This window comes from Kluyveromyces marxianus, chromosome 4, assembly GCF_001417885.1.
Source record: "Kluyveromyces marxianus DMKU3-1042 DNA, complete genome, chromosome 4".
Classification (NCBI taxonomy): Eukaryota; Fungi; Ascomycota; class Saccharomycetes; order Saccharomycetales; family Saccharomycetaceae; genus Kluyveromyces; species Kluyveromyces marxianus.
This window is the reverse complement of record NC_036028.1, coordinates 1,219,806-1,238,779: the sequence shown is the minus strand read 5'-3', so window position 1 is coordinate 1,238,779 and position 18,974 is coordinate 1,219,806. Positions and strand designations below refer to the sequence as shown.

Below are 18,974 nucleotides of genomic sequence, written 5' to 3'. Positions count from 1 at the left end.
ATATTGGAATAATACGAATATACGAGTGCTTAGAATTGGTGATATTTCAATTAACATTATGGATAGTAATAGAGTTGCACCTGAGATTCCCGGTATTAGACAGCCCGGGCAAGTCACTAATGATATTAGGATGTTAGTATGCAAATTGCTAAACTCTCCTAAGCCCTCGAATACTTTTCCGGGGTCCCAACCTGTTTCGTTCCATCTTGGTGATATTGAAGAGAAACTACTTTCGGAGGACTATTACGTGTGTGAGAAAACAGATGGTTTACGTGCTCTAATGTTGATTATGGTGAATCCTGTTACAAAGGAGCAGGGTTGCTTTATGATTGATCGTGAAAACAACTATTATATGGTCAATGGTTTTAGATTTCCCTGTTTACCTCGATCGAACAAAAAAGAACTACTAGAAACGTTGCAAGATGGGACGTTAATAGATGGAGAGCTTGTGGTTCAGAAAAACCCAGTTACGAAGATGCAAGAGTTAAGATATTTAATGTTCGATTGTCTCGCTGTAAATGGGCGATCATTAATACAATCACCTACTAGTTCGCGTTTGGCGCATTTGGGTAAAGAGTTCTTTAAACCGTATTATGACTTAAGGTCGTTTTATCCAGATAGATGCGCTACGTTTCCATTTAAGATCTCAATGAAACATATGAATTTTAGTTACGATTTAGTGAAGGTGGCAAACTCTTTAGATTCTCTTCCACATGTTTCGGATGGTCTTATCTTTACACCAGTTCAAAGGGCATATCACATTGGAGGTAAGGACAGTTACCTTTTAAAATGGAAACCAGAAGTTGAAAATACCGTAGATTTCAAACTAATCCTTGAACCACCTCTAGTTGAAGACAAAACTTTGCGAAAAGAGGACAAAAACAGATTTTATTACAACTTTGATGTTAAGCCATTCTTTTACTTGTATGTTTGGCAAGGTGGTAATGACATAAACAACAGGCTACATGACTACGATCAACCATTTTCCAAAAAAGAATTGGAACTATTAGGAAGAACTTACAAAAAGTTTGCAGAGATCGAAATTGATGACAAGCAATGGAACGAGCTAAAAGCGATTCAAGAACCATTGAACGGAAGAATTGTTGAATGTTCTAAAGATCAGGAATCTGGGGCATGGAAGCTGCTTAGATTTAGAGATGATAAATTGAATGGTAATCATGTTTCTGTTGTACAGAAGGTTTTGGAGAGTATTAGTGATTCTGTCTCTTTAGAAGACCTAGAGGAAGTAGCTGCTGAAATGAAGATCAGATGGAAGCAACGTGAGGAAGAAAGAAAAAGAGCCCAACACAACCAACAAACAATGTCTAGATCATCAAATCATCACTCTTCGTTCTCAGATAGGTCTACTAGTCATCGCCCGTCACTCTCAGAAAGACCATCAGATCAGCCAAAATATGTTGATGATGATGACGAAGACTGGTCTGATGAAGAACCAGAAAGCAAAAAACAAAAAATTTAAGAATAATATCATAAATATGGTCTAGCATGCATAATACAGCAATGAATATTAGTGGGTCAATAAAATAACCTCATGTACTGATCTAGTATTATATTTTTCTTTTTGTCCTGTATTTACATGGATTGGTTGTAATATATTATATGTACAGTTTAAAATGGATATAAAGCAATGCTCTTGAGTAATTCTCTTGGATTACCGTTCCCACTCAAGAAATATTTCTCCTCGGTGAGCTGTTCCAAACTCTTGTTTTGCAAATCTTTCTCCAACAATATACCAGCCTTTTGATAAAATTCTATCAATTTAGCAACCTCGATTTTGCTTAGTTTAGCAACCTCAAATTCCTCGCATTTACCTTTGAGTAACTTTTCGGCTAGTAATGGCTCATAATGGTATCTTGTTAAGTATGGGTCATGAGGAAGTTTGTTCAAACCGATTGGAAGAGTTCTGTTAGTTCTGTCACTGCCTGACGTTGCAAGCACAACACAGCTGTTTTTAGCTGCGAACTTTAGATCACCAGAAACAAGGTCAAAGATTGATTGACCGATTTGAAACTTCAATAGGTGAATGTTTTTATTGGATGTGTCTTTGTAAGCTGTGAAAGGGGTGGTTAACAGATGAGAAAAGTTGTCCACGGTGAAGTATACCGGGATTTTAGTTTGTGTTGTTAGTTCCTTGATAAGAGCATCAAATACCGCGCCTCTATTACGGGATGGTGCCTTTATGTTTAGCAAATCAGATAGAGTAGATTTACCTTTGGTTAGGTTAACGTTTCTCTTAACGGACAAGTCCTTACCTTCAGAATGAACTAACTTGTAATTATCCGATAGGGTAATGGACTGTAGTAGTTCCTTGCTGTTTGACTTTGCAAATTTTGTTAATAGTTTCTTCACAAGCATTGGTTGGATGTATTTTTCTCCTTCGGCAAAGAAGTCTGTTCTCCCATTGGTGAGTATCTCCGAATTAGAAATCGAGAACACTAGAGCTTTCTTTTCGAGTGCCTGAGCATGTAATTGCGCTAAAAGAGTGGTCTTACCGACACCAGGTTCACCAGTAATTACTATTCTCTTGCTAGCAGACTTTTCCAAAGTATCGAATAACTTTTTGGTGGTCGAATCTCTTACAAGAGACACAGGACGTGTGAATAATTCATTGAATTGGTTCTGTCTGAAAGAGCCAAGGCGATATAAGAATTGTAGCTGATGTTCGGAGAAAGAATTGACCTCGACACCTTTCATCTTCTGTGGGTTGAAGATGGGTAGATCAACAAAAGTTGCGTTCTTGTGTAAATTGGCTGTAGCCACTGCAGGTTGCCATCTTTTGTACATGGAGCCTGCAGTAACTCTCTTCGTAGTTTTTTTGCCCCCAGATTGCGCTTTGGAGAACCCTGGGGCTTTCTTCTTGGCAGCAGCTTGCATAGCAGCACCATTTGAGAAGTTTCTGGCTTGAATTCTCAGCATCTTTACAATGTCTGTTAGTTTTTAACCACAACTATACCTCTAAATCTAAAATATAACGTACAATAAGTACAAATGTGGTTAATATTCAAATTGAACACTATAATTGGTAAACAAAAAGCTTTCACCAAACGTTCATCGGTAACACTAACATTTTGAACAAAAGCACTTTTACATATATTGTACCTTTTTACATTATTCAATAGAATTTCATGCTCGAAAAATTTTCAGAATAAAATGTGGATCTTTAGATATGATCACGTGCCAATATATACATATATATTGCATTTATACAAATACATGTATGAGTCTACATATGTCCCAGCATGGTGATGTGCAAGAGAACATTTATAAACCTTGTTCTTGAACATAGGTTTATGGAGCTTGCGTAATACCTCTTGCCGTGAGGAAATCGAAAATTGGACGTTGGGGTTTCTTTCCTTTGTTTGCTGCGGCATTGATAGTGTCAGTAGTGTCGTTTTCGGTCTCTTTTGAATCCTCAAGGTCCTTTTTCTCATCAATTTCTGCTTCTAGTGGTTCTTGCTGGTTTTGGTTTGCAGAAGGATTGAAGGTATCTATATAAGAGAAAAATGCATTAAAGACATTTTCATTGACTTCCTCTTGGTAAATTTTATCGTAGATGTGCTTCATTTTGAATGCATCCATCTCGCTTTGAAACTTGGAGAAATCAATTGGGGTGTAACCAAATTCTTGCAATCTGGTATTGTAGCCATCATAAACCGGAGCTTCCAAAAGTAGCCCAAGTGCAGGAGCTTTAGGAATATTAATCTTCTCCGCGCCGTAAGCTTGGCTGATTCTCTCTAGAGGACAGAAGCACCTGGTAATTAATGTAGCCATTGAGATCATTTTACGAATTTGATGTAGCATGAATGACTGGCCGTGAATTTTGATGGAAACCCATTCAGTTTTCTCTTCGCCAATAACAAATGGCTCTGAGACTGTAAGCTCTTTCATGAATCTCTTTGCACTTGGATCATTGAAATCTTTCCCTAAAGTGAAGTTGTGGAAATTATACGTTCCCTCATATTGCTTTAAAGCGCTTCTGAATCTTTCAAGTCTTTCTTTTGAAATCCTGTAAGCTCTCTTGTGCTTTGTTTCCAGTTTTTTGTAGGCCTTACACTTCTGGTAGGTTGGGTTGTTCTCATCGAAATTTTCCTTTGGCATTACGAAAGAAGATATTTCTTCTAGTTCTTCCTTGGTGAACTTTGAATCAACTTCCTTGTGAAATAGATCCCAGAATTCTGCACTTTCCACATCGTCCTCGATAACACCAGGAATTTCCTCTTTGCTAGCCGCTATCTCTTTATACAAGTAAGATGATGGTTTGGGCCCAATAAGGGAGTATGTTGGCAACAAATATTCGTACCATCTAGAGCTGCACATCTTTCTACAGTCAAAGGCCTTGTTGACACGAGAAATATCCCAAACTCGAATTTGTTCTGGTAGTTCTTTGTTGATTTTTTCCTTGATGTCCGGATCTTCGATAATTAGCTTCAAAGAGATGACATTTCCTCCAGCATGCACACCTTTGTCCGTTCTTGCAGCGCGTTGGAAACCGTTCTTTTTCAAATCTGTGGAGTTGGCTTTCGAGATGGCGCCGGCTCTAACGAAGGCTTCGAAAAGTTCTTTTTCAATAGTGTCATTTGGAGGATTGTATTGCATACCATGGTACCCAGTACCACAGTATCCAATCATCACTGCCACTTTCCTCTTTGGCAAACGTGGTTCAGTAGGAATTGGATTCCCATTACTATCCACAGCTAAAGCCACTGACTCGTCCGAATTCGCGGATCGAGTCTCTTTCTTGTCTGTGGAACCATTGTCGTTTGTTCTCTGACGCTTTTCAGACCCCAATTTGTCCTCGTAGTCAGCCTTACGGGCCCTTGTCTGTTTGTAAGCAGCACCTCTCTTGTAAGCTTCTTCGCCAGGCTGATCATCGTCATACACAGGTCTCAAATTTTGCTCCTCACTCATATCAGAGTAGTTCAGTTACGCTTGAGATATCTTAAAGTGTTTTAAACTGCTCCGTAAAGTTAATCAATCAGACCTGACGTATTATTTTATAATTTCATCATTAGCGATGAGCTTGAAAAGTCTTCGTTATATAAAATAAAACGTTAGATTCATTATTTTTTAGTGATAGTCAATCTACAGCAGAAGATAAAATACAAATAGGTACAGTTACGAAGAAAAAGAGTCATGATGCAACCAAGCATAGGTTATGTTGAGGCTTTACCGTCCCTCCGTGACGTTTTAATGTTAAACCCCCCAAAAACTCCCACGTATACCCCCGGTAATTGAATCTTTGTGACATGTATTTTGTGTCACGTGTGTGTTGTTTCTTTTTTTGAAACATCAAATTTTCTTCAGTTAGAGTTTGAAAGCTCATCGCATAGAAAGTAAGAGATGAGCTAACAATGACAAGAAGTTTAACAGAAACGTATACGTTGCACTTGGTTCTATAATAGGTTTCAATAGTAGCATAAACTACCAATCAGGTTAATAGCATTATGAGACAATTAACAGAGGAAGAAACCAAAGTGGTATTTGAGAAACTAGCGGGATATATTGGGAGGAATATAGTGTATTTGGTGGACAACCAAGATCAACCTCATGTATTCAGATTACAAAAGGACAGAGTGTATTATGTACCAGAACATATTGCTAAGCTTGCTACTTCAGTAGCCAGACCAAACTTGATGTCATTAGGTCTATGTATGGGTAAGTTCACGAAGACAGGGAAATTCAGATTACACATTACATCTTTGTCGGTGCTTGCTCAATATGCCAAGTACAAAGTGTGGATCAAACCTAATGGTGAGATGCCATTCCTTTATGGTAATCATGTGTTGAAAGCACATGTTGGGAAAATGTCTGATGATATTCCTGAACATGCTGGTGTTATTGTATTTTCGATGCACGATGTTCCTCTAGGATTCGGTGTAAGTGCAAAGAGTACGTCTGAAGCCAGAGATTTACAACCTACAAGTATTGTTGCCTTCAGACAAGCTGATATTGGTGAATACTTGAGAGACGAAGATACTTTGTTCACTTAGACGTTCAGTCCATTTGTTACATGTATAGAGTTTATTTTACTAGGTTCCGCTGCTACTGCTACTGTTGCCATCTATTGGCCTCTTTTACGTTCAGTTGGCATCTAGACATTGTATATTATGATATATATTACGGAACAAATACTAAATATTGGATTATAAAAGAATTCCTAATTTTACACGAATTTGAGTTTCTTCTTCCTTCTTTATATTGATGTTCTCCAGTATTAGTGTCTGCGGTTAGACTTGCTTTTGGAAGATTTATTCGTCTTTTTTGCTGCCTTCTTCGTTATATCCAACTTGGCCTCACTGGCTTTTGATGTCTTTGAGCCTTGAGTATTCTTACCAATGTTCTTTTTACTGACTCTGTAGGTAGATCTTTCTTTCAAAGGTAACCATCTTTCAGGGTCTGGCTTCTTATTTTCATCGTAGCTCTTTGGAAGTTTCTTGTTCTTATGAACACGTCTCTTCTTCTTTGGAGTAGGTCTAATAGCAGTTGTCTTAGATTTGCTCTTTTCGAAAACTGATATTCCCGAACTTATAATGGTTTCAACATCGACATCCCCAATAATTTTATCGATATCAGTATTCAAAATATCAGCGGAAGCAAGTTCTTTCATGTATTTTGCTGAGGCTGAGTTTGGATTAATTTCAGCATAACCTCTGAACATACGTTCAGCATCGGGGATTCTCCCTTGCTCTAGTAGTTTAAATCCAATAAATTCCCAGAATAACGGATCTTCTTTCAATGACTCCTCAGTAAAGAGCTTGTGCAACTTTTCGATGTGTTTTGACGTCGAATGTGATCTATTTTGTTCGTCATACAATTTTAGTAGGATATAAGAAATGACACGTTTCTCCTTTGATAATTCATCTCTAGGGAAGTGGTTCCAAATCTTTTCGGCTCTTGATATTGCCTTATCCAAGTTTTTTGCCTTAACGAGCAATTGAATACAAACCAATGAATAAATGAGCAAAGTCTTACTATCTTTTGTTCCACTCACAAGGTACTTGTCTAATTTCTTGGACAAGGCTTCCGCTTGATCCTCGTAAGGTTCAAGTACAACGTTGTTGACATTTTTTGAGTAGAATTTATTAGCAATCGAATGAGGTAAGGTAGATCTGTTAATCGTACCATTGCTGAAGAGCTTCAATGATTCGATATTATTTGAAACCACATCGAATTGCTGTTTTGATAGTTCATTGTAAGAACCAACCAAGTGATTGGCTTCTATTTCGCGCAATATCAAAGGCATATTGTCTTTGAACTTAGAAAAGTCAGTAAATGACTTTAAATTGAGCTTTGCAATATGATAGAGCATATCACTTTTATCGATTGAGCTATCTAAGACATCTTTTAATAGTGTCTTGGCTTCTTCATATTGGCCTATAAGTTGGTGAATGTATGATAATTGCAACTTGATTGATCTCTGATCATCTAAGTCAGCTTCCTCCTTTTGTGCGAGTTCCAATGCATTGGTAGAGACCGCTAAAGCAGCATTATAATCTCTCAATTGACATAATCCTAGTGCTTTGTTGTACAAAATGTCATAAGTATCATTTTCACCGACTGTGGAGATATCTTCTTTCACTTCTGAAAAGTATGGAATAGCTGACAATGCAGCATATTTGTTACAAAGCAATTCAAAGGTGTTATCCAAGTCGTTTGGAATTTCAAGTAATTTCTTGTATATGCCAAATGCCTTCTCAGGGTTTTTTTGCTTCCAAGCGTCTTGGGCAACAATGTGTAATACTTGTCTCTCTAGTTCAGAGATCGAATCCTTTGAGGCGTAATTGTCAGCAACGGAAAGATACTTGTCGAAGTCAACGACTTTAGTAGTTTCAGGATCCGAACCAAGCTTCTTCGATTTATATACGGCATAAAGGACGAACATTATAATATCGGGCTCCACTGTAGCTGATTCTTTACTGTCATTGAATAGTTTTTGGAACACGTAACACAGAAGATCATATTTCTCCTCTTTCACAAGATCCCCGAATATAATTTGTCTAGCTTTATGTGGGTCATTCCCTTCAGCTAGTAGTTTCTTGTAACATGCTGTTATAGTGCTCTGTAATTTTGGATTCTTTTCCTTAAAATCAAACTTCCTGATAAGTTCGGTTAGATCTTCTTGTACCATCTTTGAGCAAATCAATACCTTTATATGGCGAAGTAGTCTATAACCTGTTATATTCCTTATTACCAAATACCAAGGCCTCAAATTTCCAATCCTAAGATACCTACAACGTATCCTTGCGTTAACCGGAATATTTTTCAAGGTGATTTTTCACTTTTTCACTTTTTTCATATTTTCGTATTGCTGAGATTTTTCAAGCATTCGATTGAAAAATATAGATAGATATTTACGACATATAATTATTGGCTCAACTGTAAATTTGTCTTTATTATCTTAATCCAATTATAGTCAGTAAACCGTTCTAGATGCATTTCAAGCTTTTACTGCATCTAAGTAGGGTTGTTGGTATTTTAAGCTTGTTTCTTCTTGGTTTGTCATCAGGTAGAGTTCTTTTTATTTATTATGTATAAAATATTTTGACATCAATATATTATCAAGTTTCTGAAAAGTTTACATGCGATGAGATGTGATGAGGTAGCTCAGACGGAACGGAATAATAAACAGAAAGGTTTTATTTAATTATCTCACTATCAGAGGAGCAAACAGTAACCTATTCAGTATTTCCCAATCATGAATAATCCCTATGCGAGGATATTTAACGTTTCCAGATCGTTTGGAAGGGTATTGATTACCAGAAGCTATGTGGCTTCTAAGAGTTCAACTTCAGGCACAAAGTGGAGTCCTGTTCATAACCGTAAGGACAAAAAGAATACTCCCAAGAAAAACGCGGTACATGGCCAACCTAAGAATGAAAAGAAACAGCGGTTCGAATTCGGAGAATATGGTAAACTATCTGATGGGGATGCAAATGTGCTAGAAAGATCGCAAAAACTAGTTTCGAAGATTACGGATTTCGATAGTTTGAAGTTGTTACCAGATGTGAGAGAGAAAATGATTGATATCATATCCAGTGAGTCCTTGTTGAATAAAAATATACAGAACATTGGATACAATCCAGAAGATAAGTCCGTTCAAGAGTTCAAAAAGACTGTGAAGCCTTCACCTATTCAAACAACCGCTATTTATCAACTATCCAAGACACTAATGAAGCCAGAGCTTCAGGTACGCCTAATTGCTGCTGAAACAGGATCAGGAAAAACGATGGCTTACTTGATACCACTTGTAGATTACCTAAAAAGAACAGAGCTTGAGAATCCTACAGTCTGGGAGTCTATGAAAAATAAAGCTATTGTTCGCTCCATCATTTTATTACCTACACATGAACTTGTTGAACAAGTGTATCAAACCGTTTCTAAATTAGAGCCTGCCCTTGGTATGAATACTTACAAATGGGATGCCGGATCCTCATATAAAGGTTTTGTTGACGCATTAAAGGGAAGAATAGATATTATGGTCACTACTCCAGGAAAAATTCTAAGTTTATTTAAGATTTCGATGGTCTCTAGACCAGATAGAATTCTTTCACAAGTTAAATTCTTGGTTATGGATGAAGCAGATACCCTTCTTGATAAATCCTGGGTAGAAGACTCTTATTCAACTATTAAGCACATGCAGAACTTAAATCATGTATTGTTCTGCTCTGCCACCATTCCAAAGGAGTTTCAAAAGACTATTACTAGACTCTTTCCCGATGTTGGAGTTATTGCATCACCAAATCTCCATAAGATAAATCACAAGAATGATATCAAGCTAATTAATGCAGACATGGCTCCTTATAAAGGCTCGAAGATTAAGGCATTGGCTCAAATTCTATACTCTATCAACAGAGATAATATTGATCCTGGTTTTGAAAAAAGAGCAGTTGTATTCGTAAATGAAAAAACTTCTGTGCCAATTGTAGCTGCAAAACTTGCGAACCAGTATGGTCATGATGTTGTAGCCCTAACTGGTAGTGATACTGTTGAAGAAAGGCTCGAAAAAATTAAGCCCTTTATGGACCCTGCCAAAAAAATAAATAAGTCTCCCTCGAAGCCTGTAGCTGATAGTAATAAAGTCTTAAGAAAAATTCCAAATTCAAATATTGTTATTGAGGAAGCTCCGGACAAAGCTGAAGAAGCAACGGCTGAAAGCACTTTGAAAGTATTAGTCACTACCGATGTTTTAGCAAGGGGAATCAACTTTAGAAGTTGCAGATATGTTGTTCTATATGATATTCCAAATACATCTGTTGACTTGGTTCATCGTATCGGAAGAACCGGTAGAATGAAGCAAAAGGGATCAGTGTTTATTATCACTGGAAAGCGCGTTAAGAATTGGGTAAAAGCTATCCCTTCTATAGTTTCAAAAAAGGTTACCATCTCTTAGAGCAAATAGAATACGAGAAGAAAATGGGACAGACTGTAAATAGAATTCTTTGTATATAGGAAATATATTTAGCTATCAATCACTTTGAAGTGATGACCAAGATGGCTTATGAGAAGTAATCCAAGTGTGAGATTTCACTTCGGAGAGAGGAATCCTGTTAGTAGGCTCAAATTGCAGTAGTTTTCCTATGAGATCTCTTGCCTGAGGAGATACGTGAGGAGGGAATCTAATATCGCACCTCAATATTCTTCTGTATGTCATTTCTTTCGTATTCTCTTCGAATGGAGGTGAACCAACTAGAAGCTCATATGTTAGCACACCTAAAGCCCAAACGTCCACTTTGTCATCATATTCTCTTGACTTTATTAGTTCTGGAGAAAGATAGTCTATGGTTCCACATAGTGTTTTCCTTTTCTGACCTTTCTCGTTTAAAACACTCCAGCCAAAATCCGTTAGCTTAATCGTGTTATTAAATCCAATAAGAATATTCTCCGGTTTTATATCTCGGTGAAGAATTTTTTTGCTATGCATGTAGTCCAGCGCATTTGCCATCTGATACACGAAATAAGATGCCAGTGATTCATTCAATGGACCATTGTTCTTTAAAAACTTGTACAGTTCTCCATGGTAAACATACTCCATTAAGAGGTACACGCGTTTTTCATCGTAAAAGAAACCATACAATTGCGTTAGGTTTTTATGTTTAAAAGAACCCTGAATTTCAACTTCTCTTCTAAATTGTTTTTGTATGGTATACTGTACAATCTCTTTCTTTTCCATTGCTTTCAAAGCGCATATTAGTCCGGTCTCCTTGTGTTTCACACAGTATACTTTTCCAAATTTTCCCTTTCCTAGTATTTTACCTATTTCAAAATCCTGCAAAGACATATTCTTGAACTTATCTACTTCTTTACCAGCTAGAATGCTTGATCGGTTGCCAATCCCCGCGTTAGGCTTTTTAACTGCCAATGAACCTGATGTCAAGCCTGAAACTGAGTCGGATCCTTTCGGACTGCTGTTTCTCAGAAGAGTGCTCGTATTTGGGTGATCGTATCCATTCCTAGGCGTGATACTAACTCTCTGGTAAGAAGAACCAATAGATTTCTTGGCTCTAGAGTACCCTCTTGCTAAACTGGTGCGTTTGCCTGCATTATTCAATCTGATTGAGAGTAATTTGCTCTGTTGTTCCAAAGAACTCCGTCTTCCAACGTCCTTAGCATCTGTCGGCAGCATTTTTGCTATTACGGAGGCTGATTATTTCTTGCTGGGACTAAGTATTCGTGATTCTTCTAGTCTTATAAATATGTCTGGCATCATTCTTCTAAAATCCATAAATATATATATAAGTATATTTATATATAAATAAATACATATAGATGTAATGTTTACATATAGTCCTTTATTATACGTAAGTGTAAACAATAACAAAGAGGCAAGAAAGAAAATAAAAAGAAGGTTTTGGTTTGTTGTTACAGTGGAACGTCACATGAGAACCCTTTAGGAATTGAGTGGTTCAACATTAATGCCCAAGCTCTACTGTATCCATTCCTAAGCTACTAGCAAAAAACTGACACGTGATATTGATGTTATATACTGTTCAAACGCGTTAACGTCTTGGTTAAGAGAGTAATTAAGGAAAAAGAAAAATGTTTACTAGGGCTCTAGTTAAGCAATACCACCCTCATAACTGAGTACTCTGTGCTTTCTTAGCGGGTCACAGGTCTACCAGCAACCATCTTGAACAATGCCTAGTTGGCCTCGATTTGGACATACTCAAATACTTTAACGTAATGTGATTTTAATGAGTATTTAACCGATACGATTTTGAACGTTTTAAGGTTAAGCTCTGAGCCCAGTCATTAACTACACAACACAGACATGCAAATGTGAATTACAAAAATCATCAATTTATTGAATCTTATTAGTAGAGATTATGGGCTATCTATCACATTAAGTTAGATAAAATCAAATTCTTAGTTATTATACTTTAAGCATGTCAAAGACAGTCCTAAGAACCGGAAACTTTTGGAGATAAATTTCTATGAGCCCTCTGCATTGATGAGTTCTCAAATAACTCAAAATTTAAACTCCAACTTGGTCTGTGTATAGTATAGTAGTTACGATGCTTTCTTGTATTTCCTTTTCTCTGCTCTTTTAGAGAAAGATGGACAATTTAAAACTTTCAATATCGGAATAGCGTCAAAATTTACTAAATTAGCTAATAGATGGAGTACAGAGTTTTATCTTGAGACATGTCCATCCAAAACTATGTAACCACTTGTGTGTTAGTAATATGAAGAGCTGATACTAAGTATGGTGTATACCCAGTATTAGGCAAAGGAATAAGATGATTTAAGGTTAGATATTTACACAATGCTTCAGCTAACGTTTTGTTACCCTACTAATTTGCTACCTGCTACAATCTTCTTAAGCAAAATGGGAACAAATAATGCGATGAGATGAACATATAAGAATGAAAAGGATAATCTTGAGCAAATATTTCATGATCAAGCCTTGTTATATGGACACCAGACACTGAGAATTTGCTAAAAATATGGACCATTTAGAATATTTGTTAAAATTTGCTAACGAAATTGGGGTCGTGATCCCACAAAACGTTGAGTTTAGAGACACTAAAGAAAAAGGAATCTGCTGCATTGCAACAACTGACATTGATGGAGCACTTTTCAAGCTACCGAGAGAATTCATAATAACTAAAGATCTCTCAAATACCCATTTCAAAGATTTTATTGGCTCTTCAAAACATCATAATACGTGGTTTAAACTCTTTTTGAGCAAATTGAAGTTTTCCGATGAAGCGATTGTTATTGATGGTGTAGATGTAACTCAGAGGTTTAGGCCTTATATTAATGCATTGCCTAAGCAAGTTGATTCTCCACTCATTTGGAATCCATCGGAACTTTTGCTATTGAACGGGACGAATATCTATAGATCTTTGAACGAAAAACTTCAATCGATTTACGACGAATGGTGGAACGTCATCAAGGATTCTGGGTTCAAAACGGAGACATATGATATCAGCCAATTGAGCATAGATGAGATATATAGAGAGATAACGAGTAAAGTCTCTTCTGATGTACAATTAAATTTTGATTCATTCCCTGCCTTCTTGTGGGCGCATCTTATTTGTACTTCGAGAGCTTTCCCAGAGAGAGTTATCAACCCATCTTGCGAGGAGCATAATATTATTTTATTGCCAGTCTTGGACTTGTTGAATCACGAAAACAGGTCTAAGATACAATGGTCGTATTCAGCAGAAAAAGAGTTTGTTTTTGAAAAGCTCGACGTTGTAAAGAAAGGCAATGAAATATGCAACAATTACGGCGCTAAGGGAAATGAGGAACTACTTTGGGGATATGGATTCGTTATAGAACAAAATCAGTTTGATAATTTAGCTTTAAAGTTAAAGCTACCTATACCAGTCGTCGAAAGGTTGTTACACGAGCAAGAAATCCGTCTACCAACTTTTAAAGACTATACTACGTATGCCTTTGATGTGTCAAACAAAGCACAAATACCAACCGAAGAAAACCAACTATCCAATGCCTCTGACTACGAAGATGGGATCTTGTACTTTATAAACAGCGAAATTGTAAGCTTGAAACCCCTCATTGAACTTTTCGCCCAACTCAATAAAAATGCACAGGAGGATCCTAAAACATTAAGATGCCAGCTCACTTCCCTTCAATCATTGAAAAATGCCCTTCAACATAAGTTGCTTTTAATCACGAATCCACAGGCAGAAACAACAAGAGACCTAGAGAATCATCACGAAGTTAATTCGTACCGCCGTTATTGTGCTGAAGTGTACAAAACAAGTCAGATAGATATCTTGAGACAGTCCATAAATAATGTGAAAAGACTACAGAAACAAATTTTGAGCGAGTATAAACCATCCGTGGCAAGCATAAAGAATATAATAAAACGCGACAAGACGTTCTATGATGATCTTGCGCAGTTGTATGGGAACAAAGAACCCATTGCACTTACCGATGAGTTCGATCTATCAATTGCGTGGCTAATGGTCAGAAATTACATACCCTTCTCTTCTGAAGAGCCAAAGAAGTACGAGTGGGTCATACAAATGTTCAAGAACTACATGGAAACTCATAATTCCTCCTGTGAACTCACAGAGGCAGGCACAACTCTACATAGTTCATTCTTCCCATCAGGAAATGACGATGTCTCACCCAAAGTATTGGAACATATCTCGAATTTTGTTAACTATGAAACCTTCCTAATGGAATCTGGTGATGATGCGGTGCCAGTTTTCACTCAGCCGGCTACACTCGAGTATGATTGAGATGGCTGTCTCCACACCGCCCTGCGTAGTGGTCAGGCCAGCAGCTTTAGCTTTACTCGTTTCACTTTGGGCTGTAGCCATTGATTCAAGTAGGTGTCTGGGTGTTCTGCTTAGTGAGCATCACTAATAAAATCACGTGGTTCAAAAAGAAATTTCCAAAAAATGATTGCATCGGAACCCTATGATCTGATTTCTTGAAATGCTAATCCCACCTAATATAAAGGAAGAAATCATTTTATTTAAAGTCATTGCACATCTATCAAGTGAACAGATCTGTTTTGTTGCATATCTCATTGTGATAAGTTATCGTCAGGGAACAGGAAGTATCATCTACCAAGTAGGAGGTGTTTAGGGCTTTTTTCGTACCAGTGGTGGTTTTATCTCTCTTCCTATTTATATTCTATTGCCGATTCTAAGGTGTACAGAGGTTTTATGATGAGCATATCAACACAGTCAACTTCAGGTTTTCTGGATAAAGTTCCATCTAGTTTGGTGGTATATACCGCAGTGATGTTCTATCTTTTATCTGGAGGTAGAATATCTGTTTCGTTAGCGGTAGTTGTAGGGTTTTTTATACTGCGGAAGCACAATGAGGAAGTGTCAAGTGCGAAGGTCGAAGAGGTCGAGCCCCCAAAGAAAAAAGGATGCTGTGGTGGTAAGAATGGTGGTTGTTCGGGGCACAAGGTAGATGATAATGGTTTACCTATCAAGAAGAAGTCGTGCTGCGGAGGTGCATGTAAATCTAAAAAGGTTGAAGATCCAGCACCAGCTGTAGAGATTTCATACGATAATGAGATTGATTTCACTGATTCTTTCAAGAGGTAAACGGATTTGGCCATCGTTGTAACCGACGATTTATCTCCGTTTTTTTCCCCTTCTTTTAGATTCTAGCATTTTTAACTGTACTGTCATTTGTTCAAGAAAGAGAAGGTGTATATTTTGCATATAAAGAAATTGTATAATCGTACTTCCTTTCAATACTGTCATTTTAATACTATTTCATAATTTGATCTTGGAATTGTATCAATACGATTTGAATATGTTGAAAAGTGAGAATCTACTGTGATCTTTGGAGCCAAGATTTTCTTTTGCAGACGAACCAGGGGGATTCAGATCTTTAATTCGGGCATATTCTTGTGCAAACAAATTATCCATGTTGACGCTTTTCCTGGTGCGTTCCAGTTCACGGTCAGCAACAAGATAAAGCTTTTGTGTGTGTAATGGAGCCTGAAGATTATAGCTACGCAATCCACTGTTTAGTCTCGGTATATTTGAGTTTAAGAAGGGTTGCACGGACTTGCACCAAGAACGGAAACAAGTATCCAAGAAGGTATCACGGTCTGTGTTAATGGAATCCAACGCATCCTGTACTGTCGCGTACGCATGTGAGAATAGTTTCCTTTTGCGCATCTGATTGAGCAGCTCCGCCTCCAGCTTCCCCACCAACTGCTTTCTGAATGCAGCGATATCAGAGGAGACGCTTCCCTGCTTTTCAATCCACGGCGGAACGATGTTTTGGTTCACCAAGATGTTGTTCAAATGATACGTCGTTCGATCTAGGTGCGCATTCTCATTAGAAACATCGACCTTCTTACCGTGCAACTTCTTAGTCGAGTTGAACTCTCCTCTTTTTATACTTTCCTCAATCCTAGCGTCTGCGACTGACCGTAGCTTTTCAAAAGAACCAATCGGCGTGAACTTCTCTGTGTATAAAGCCCGGAACGCTGCAGCTTCACGCTTCTCAATCTCATCTGTCGATAGATCCTGTTTGTACCGCATAGTCTTATCTTGTACTTGCTCTAAGCGATCCTGTACGCTTAGTTTTCTCCTACTAGTGTTCTTGAAACGGTTATTGACACTACCGTTTGGCATCGGAATCGCCTTGGGTGCAGAATCCAAGACCATCCGCAATGCTGTATCTAACACATGCTCATCTCCACTCCAAGACTTCGATGATGCTATGTCTCGAGCATGCTTATTCGTGTTCACGCTGCCCTTAGTAATAGACAACTGTTCTCGATGCTTTTCTTGAAACGTCACATCCTGGAGCTTCCCATGGATCTTTCTTAATGGTTCGCTTTCATCAACTATGCTGCCACCATGAATTATCTTCATCAACGGATCGTCCTTATCCACAGTATTAGTCTCCGACAACTCCTGTAGCCGTTTCTTCATGTATCCGGCCTCGCCATTATCGCTCGAGTACCTTCTGAGACAACTTCGACAATATCCATGGCTATAGAAAGGCTGGTTGCCAATGCCAATGCTAATGCCATTAATCGACCTTAATGCAAGATCACAGCCTATCCGTCTCATTTTTCGGCGTTAGTGCTTGTTGCCTATACACACCCACACATATATTTTCTCGCACACAGTCTGAATCGCGTCTTATTATTATTGCCTTGCAATCTTTGAGTTTCGTCCATCTTCTAAAGTTTTCAGCCTTTATATGACGATGCCTTTCATTTCGTTTTCTTGATACTTGTCAAGATATCAACATTATTTATATTACGTACTTAGATACAATAAATTAGAGTATTGTCAATAATACGTATAACTATACATTCATATTGTATATGTACGTGTTGATTTTCTCGTGTATACATTAAAGGAGTCACTTGCAGCCTTAGGATACACACAGCACAGAGTATCAGATACGGAGGAGCATCTTACAACACATTCAAACAATAGTAAAGATGTCACAGCCAAGCGCACCTCCACCGGTGTACCACAGAAAAGTAGCCTTCATCCATCCAGACCTAGGTATTGGTGGAGCAGAACGGTTGGTCGTCGATGCTGCTGTTGGTTTGCAAAACAAGGGATACGAGGTCACGATCTACACCAGTCACTGCGACAAGTCGCATTGCTTTGAAGAGGTGAAAGATGGGACTCTTAAGGTGGAAGTTTTCGGGGATAAACTCCCAACCAGCATAATGGGGAAATGCTCTATACTGTGTTCGAACTTGAGGCAGTTATACCTTACGATGTGTCTAGTTGCTACTAAGCGCATCGGGAAGTTCGATGTGTTTATTGTGGACCAGCTTTCGTCTTGCGTGCCTCTTTTGGGACTCAATGCGCGTGATGCCAAGATATTGTTCTACTGCCATTTCCCAGACCAGTTGTTGGCTACCAGGGATAGCTTCTTAAAGAAAGTCTACAGACTGCCATTCGACTGGTTAGAACAGTACACGATGTCTCTTTCAGACCAGATCGTTGTCAACTCGAACTTCACCAAGGGAATATTCGCCAGAACGTTCCCTACGCTAAACTTTATTCCAAAGGTGATTTATCCATGCGTGAACTTCGATAACGAGAAACCATCTGCATTGGATAAGAACTTGAAGAACTTGATATTGAGTAAGGATGACAAGTACTACTTGTCAATCAACAGATTTGAGAGAAAGAAGAACATCGAATTGGCTATCTTTGCCTTCTCAGAATGTAAACAAAAGGAAACTTACAAGTTGATCATCACTGGTGGTTATGACCCAAAGGTCAGCGAGAACATGCTATATTTGAACGAATTGGAAGGTTTGTGCCAGGACTTGACTTTAACCTACAAACGTGTCTCCTATCCGCACTTTTCTACCACAGAACATACTTACAACGCCAAGGACTTTGAAGATGCCCAGATAATCTTTATAACATCCATCTCTTCTTCTTTCAAAGAACTACTATTGAAAAACGCCGAATTGTTGATGTACACCCCATCAAACGAACATTTTGGCATTGTCCCATTGGAAGCCATGAAATTTGGTGTCCCTGTCTTGGCTGTCGACAACGGTGGTCCCGTCGAAACGGTGGTTGATTATAATGAATCCCCACAACATATAAATGCTACTGGATGGTTACGTTATTCGGATTCCACAGCGTGGGCTAAAGTGTTGGATGAATCTGTTGAGGCTCTTGCAAAACACCGTTCCATTTTCCAAGAAAGTGGGCCAAAACGTGTAAGATACTATTTCTCGAGAGAAGCTATGGCCGAAAACTTTGACAATATCATTGATCGTACTATATGGGAAAAGAAGGACTCATCTGGTTTCACAACCTTTACTCCTGGTATACTAATGCTAATCACACAATATCTAGTAATAACTCTATTTGGCGACGCTACTGTTCCTTATTTCTTTTTGGCATTAATATCGTTTTACATCTTGAGAAGCATTAAAGCCAGCTTCTACTGGATAATAGTTTTCTTGTATATGACATACACGGGCAAAACTTAACCTAACTTATTAG

At 38.1% G+C, this 18,974-nt stretch overlaps 11 protein-coding genes across 11 annotated transcripts; 6 read left to right on the top strand and 5 right to left on the bottom strand.

The window, feature by feature from the left end:
• Nucleotides 1–58: 58 nt before the first annotated feature.
• CEG1 (mRNA guanylyltransferase) lies at nt 59–1,480 on the top strand (the record flags this gene model as incomplete). Its single annotated transcript, XM_022819871.1, has 1 exon — nt 59–1,480. The coding sequence occupies one exon, from the start codon at nt 59–61 to the stop codon at nt 1,478–1,480; it is 1,422 nt and encodes a 473-aa protein (XP_022676394.1).
• A 149-nt stretch (nt 1,481–1,629) lies between these two features.
• On the bottom strand, nt 1,630–2,937 carry RSM23 (mitochondrial 37S ribosomal protein mS29; the record flags this gene model as incomplete). Its single annotated transcript, XM_022819870.1, has 1 exon — nt 1,630–2,937. The coding sequence occupies one exon, from the start codon at nt 2,935–2,937 to the stop codon at nt 1,630–1,632; it is 1,308 nt and encodes a 435-aa protein (XP_022676393.1).
• Nucleotides 2,938–3,309: 372 nt separating this feature from the next.
• On the bottom strand, nt 3,310–4,929 carry PUS1 (pseudouridine synthase PUS1; the record flags this gene model as incomplete). Its single annotated transcript, XM_022819869.1, has 1 exon — nt 3,310–4,929. One exon carries the CDS (start codon nt 4,927–4,929, stop codon nt 3,310–3,312), a length of 1,620 nt encoding a protein of 539 aa, XP_022676392.1.
• Nucleotides 4,930–5,465: 536 nt separating this feature from the next.
• On the top strand, nt 5,466–6,011 carry NIP7 (ribosome biosynthesis protein NIP7; the record flags this gene model as incomplete). Its single annotated transcript, XM_022819868.1, has 1 exon — nt 5,466–6,011. The coding sequence occupies one exon, from the start codon at nt 5,466–5,468 to the stop codon at nt 6,009–6,011; it is 546 nt and encodes a 181-aa protein (XP_022676391.1).
• Nucleotides 6,012–6,235: 224 nt separating this feature from the next.
• On the bottom strand, nt 6,236–8,149 carry SRP72 (signal recognition particle subunit SRP72; the record flags this gene model as incomplete). The annotated part of the gene is made up of 1 exon (XM_022819867.1): nt 6,236–8,149. One exon carries the CDS (start codon nt 8,147–8,149, stop codon nt 6,236–6,238), a length of 1,914 nt encoding a protein of 637 aa, XP_022676390.1.
• A 567-nt stretch (nt 8,150–8,716) lies between these two features.
• On the top strand, nt 8,717–10,411 carry MRH4 (ATP-dependent RNA helicase; the record flags this gene model as incomplete). Its single annotated transcript, XM_022819866.1, has 1 exon — nt 8,717–10,411. The coding sequence occupies one exon, from the start codon at nt 8,717–8,719 to the stop codon at nt 10,409–10,411; it is 1,695 nt and encodes a 564-aa protein (XP_022676389.1).
• A 75-nt stretch (nt 10,412–10,486) lies between these two features.
• On the bottom strand, nt 10,487–11,644 carry IPL1 (aurora kinase; the record flags this gene model as incomplete). The annotated part of the gene is made up of 1 exon (XM_022819865.1): nt 10,487–11,644. One exon carries the CDS (start codon nt 11,642–11,644, stop codon nt 10,487–10,489), a length of 1,158 nt encoding a protein of 385 aa, XP_022676388.1.
• A 1,321-nt stretch (nt 11,645–12,965) lies between these two features.
• RKM1 (protein-lysine N-methyltransferase) lies at nt 12,966–14,735 on the top strand (the record flags this gene model as incomplete). Its single annotated transcript, XM_022819864.1, has 1 exon — nt 12,966–14,735. The coding sequence occupies one exon, from the start codon at nt 12,966–12,968 to the stop codon at nt 14,733–14,735; it is 1,770 nt and encodes a 589-aa protein (XP_022676387.1).
• Nucleotides 14,736–15,167: 432 nt separating this feature from the next.
• On the top strand, nt 15,168–15,560 carry TYW1 (putative tRNA 4-demethylwyosine synthase; the record flags this gene model as incomplete). Its single annotated transcript, XM_022819863.1, has 1 exon — nt 15,168–15,560. The coding sequence occupies one exon, from the start codon at nt 15,168–15,170 to the stop codon at nt 15,558–15,560; it is 393 nt and encodes a 130-aa protein (XP_022676386.1).
• Nucleotides 15,561–15,758: 198 nt separating this feature from the next.
• Nucleotides 15,759–17,051, bottom strand: KLMA_40540 (DUF1992 domain-containing protein; the record flags this gene model as incomplete). The annotated part of the gene is made up of 1 exon (XM_022819861.1): nt 15,759–17,051. The coding sequence occupies one exon, from the start codon at nt 17,049–17,051 to the stop codon at nt 15,759–15,761; it is 1,293 nt and encodes a 430-aa protein (XP_022676385.1).
• A 380-nt stretch (nt 17,052–17,431) lies between these two features.
• Nucleotides 17,432–18,961, top strand: ALG2 (GDP-Man:Man(1)GlcNAc(2)-PP-dolichol alpha-1,3-mannosyltransferase; the record flags this gene model as incomplete). The annotated part of the gene is made up of 1 exon (XM_022819860.1): nt 17,432–18,961. One exon carries the CDS (start codon nt 17,432–17,434, stop codon nt 18,959–18,961), a length of 1,530 nt encoding a protein of 509 aa, XP_022676384.1.
• Nucleotides 18,962–18,974: the final 13 nt, after the last annotated feature.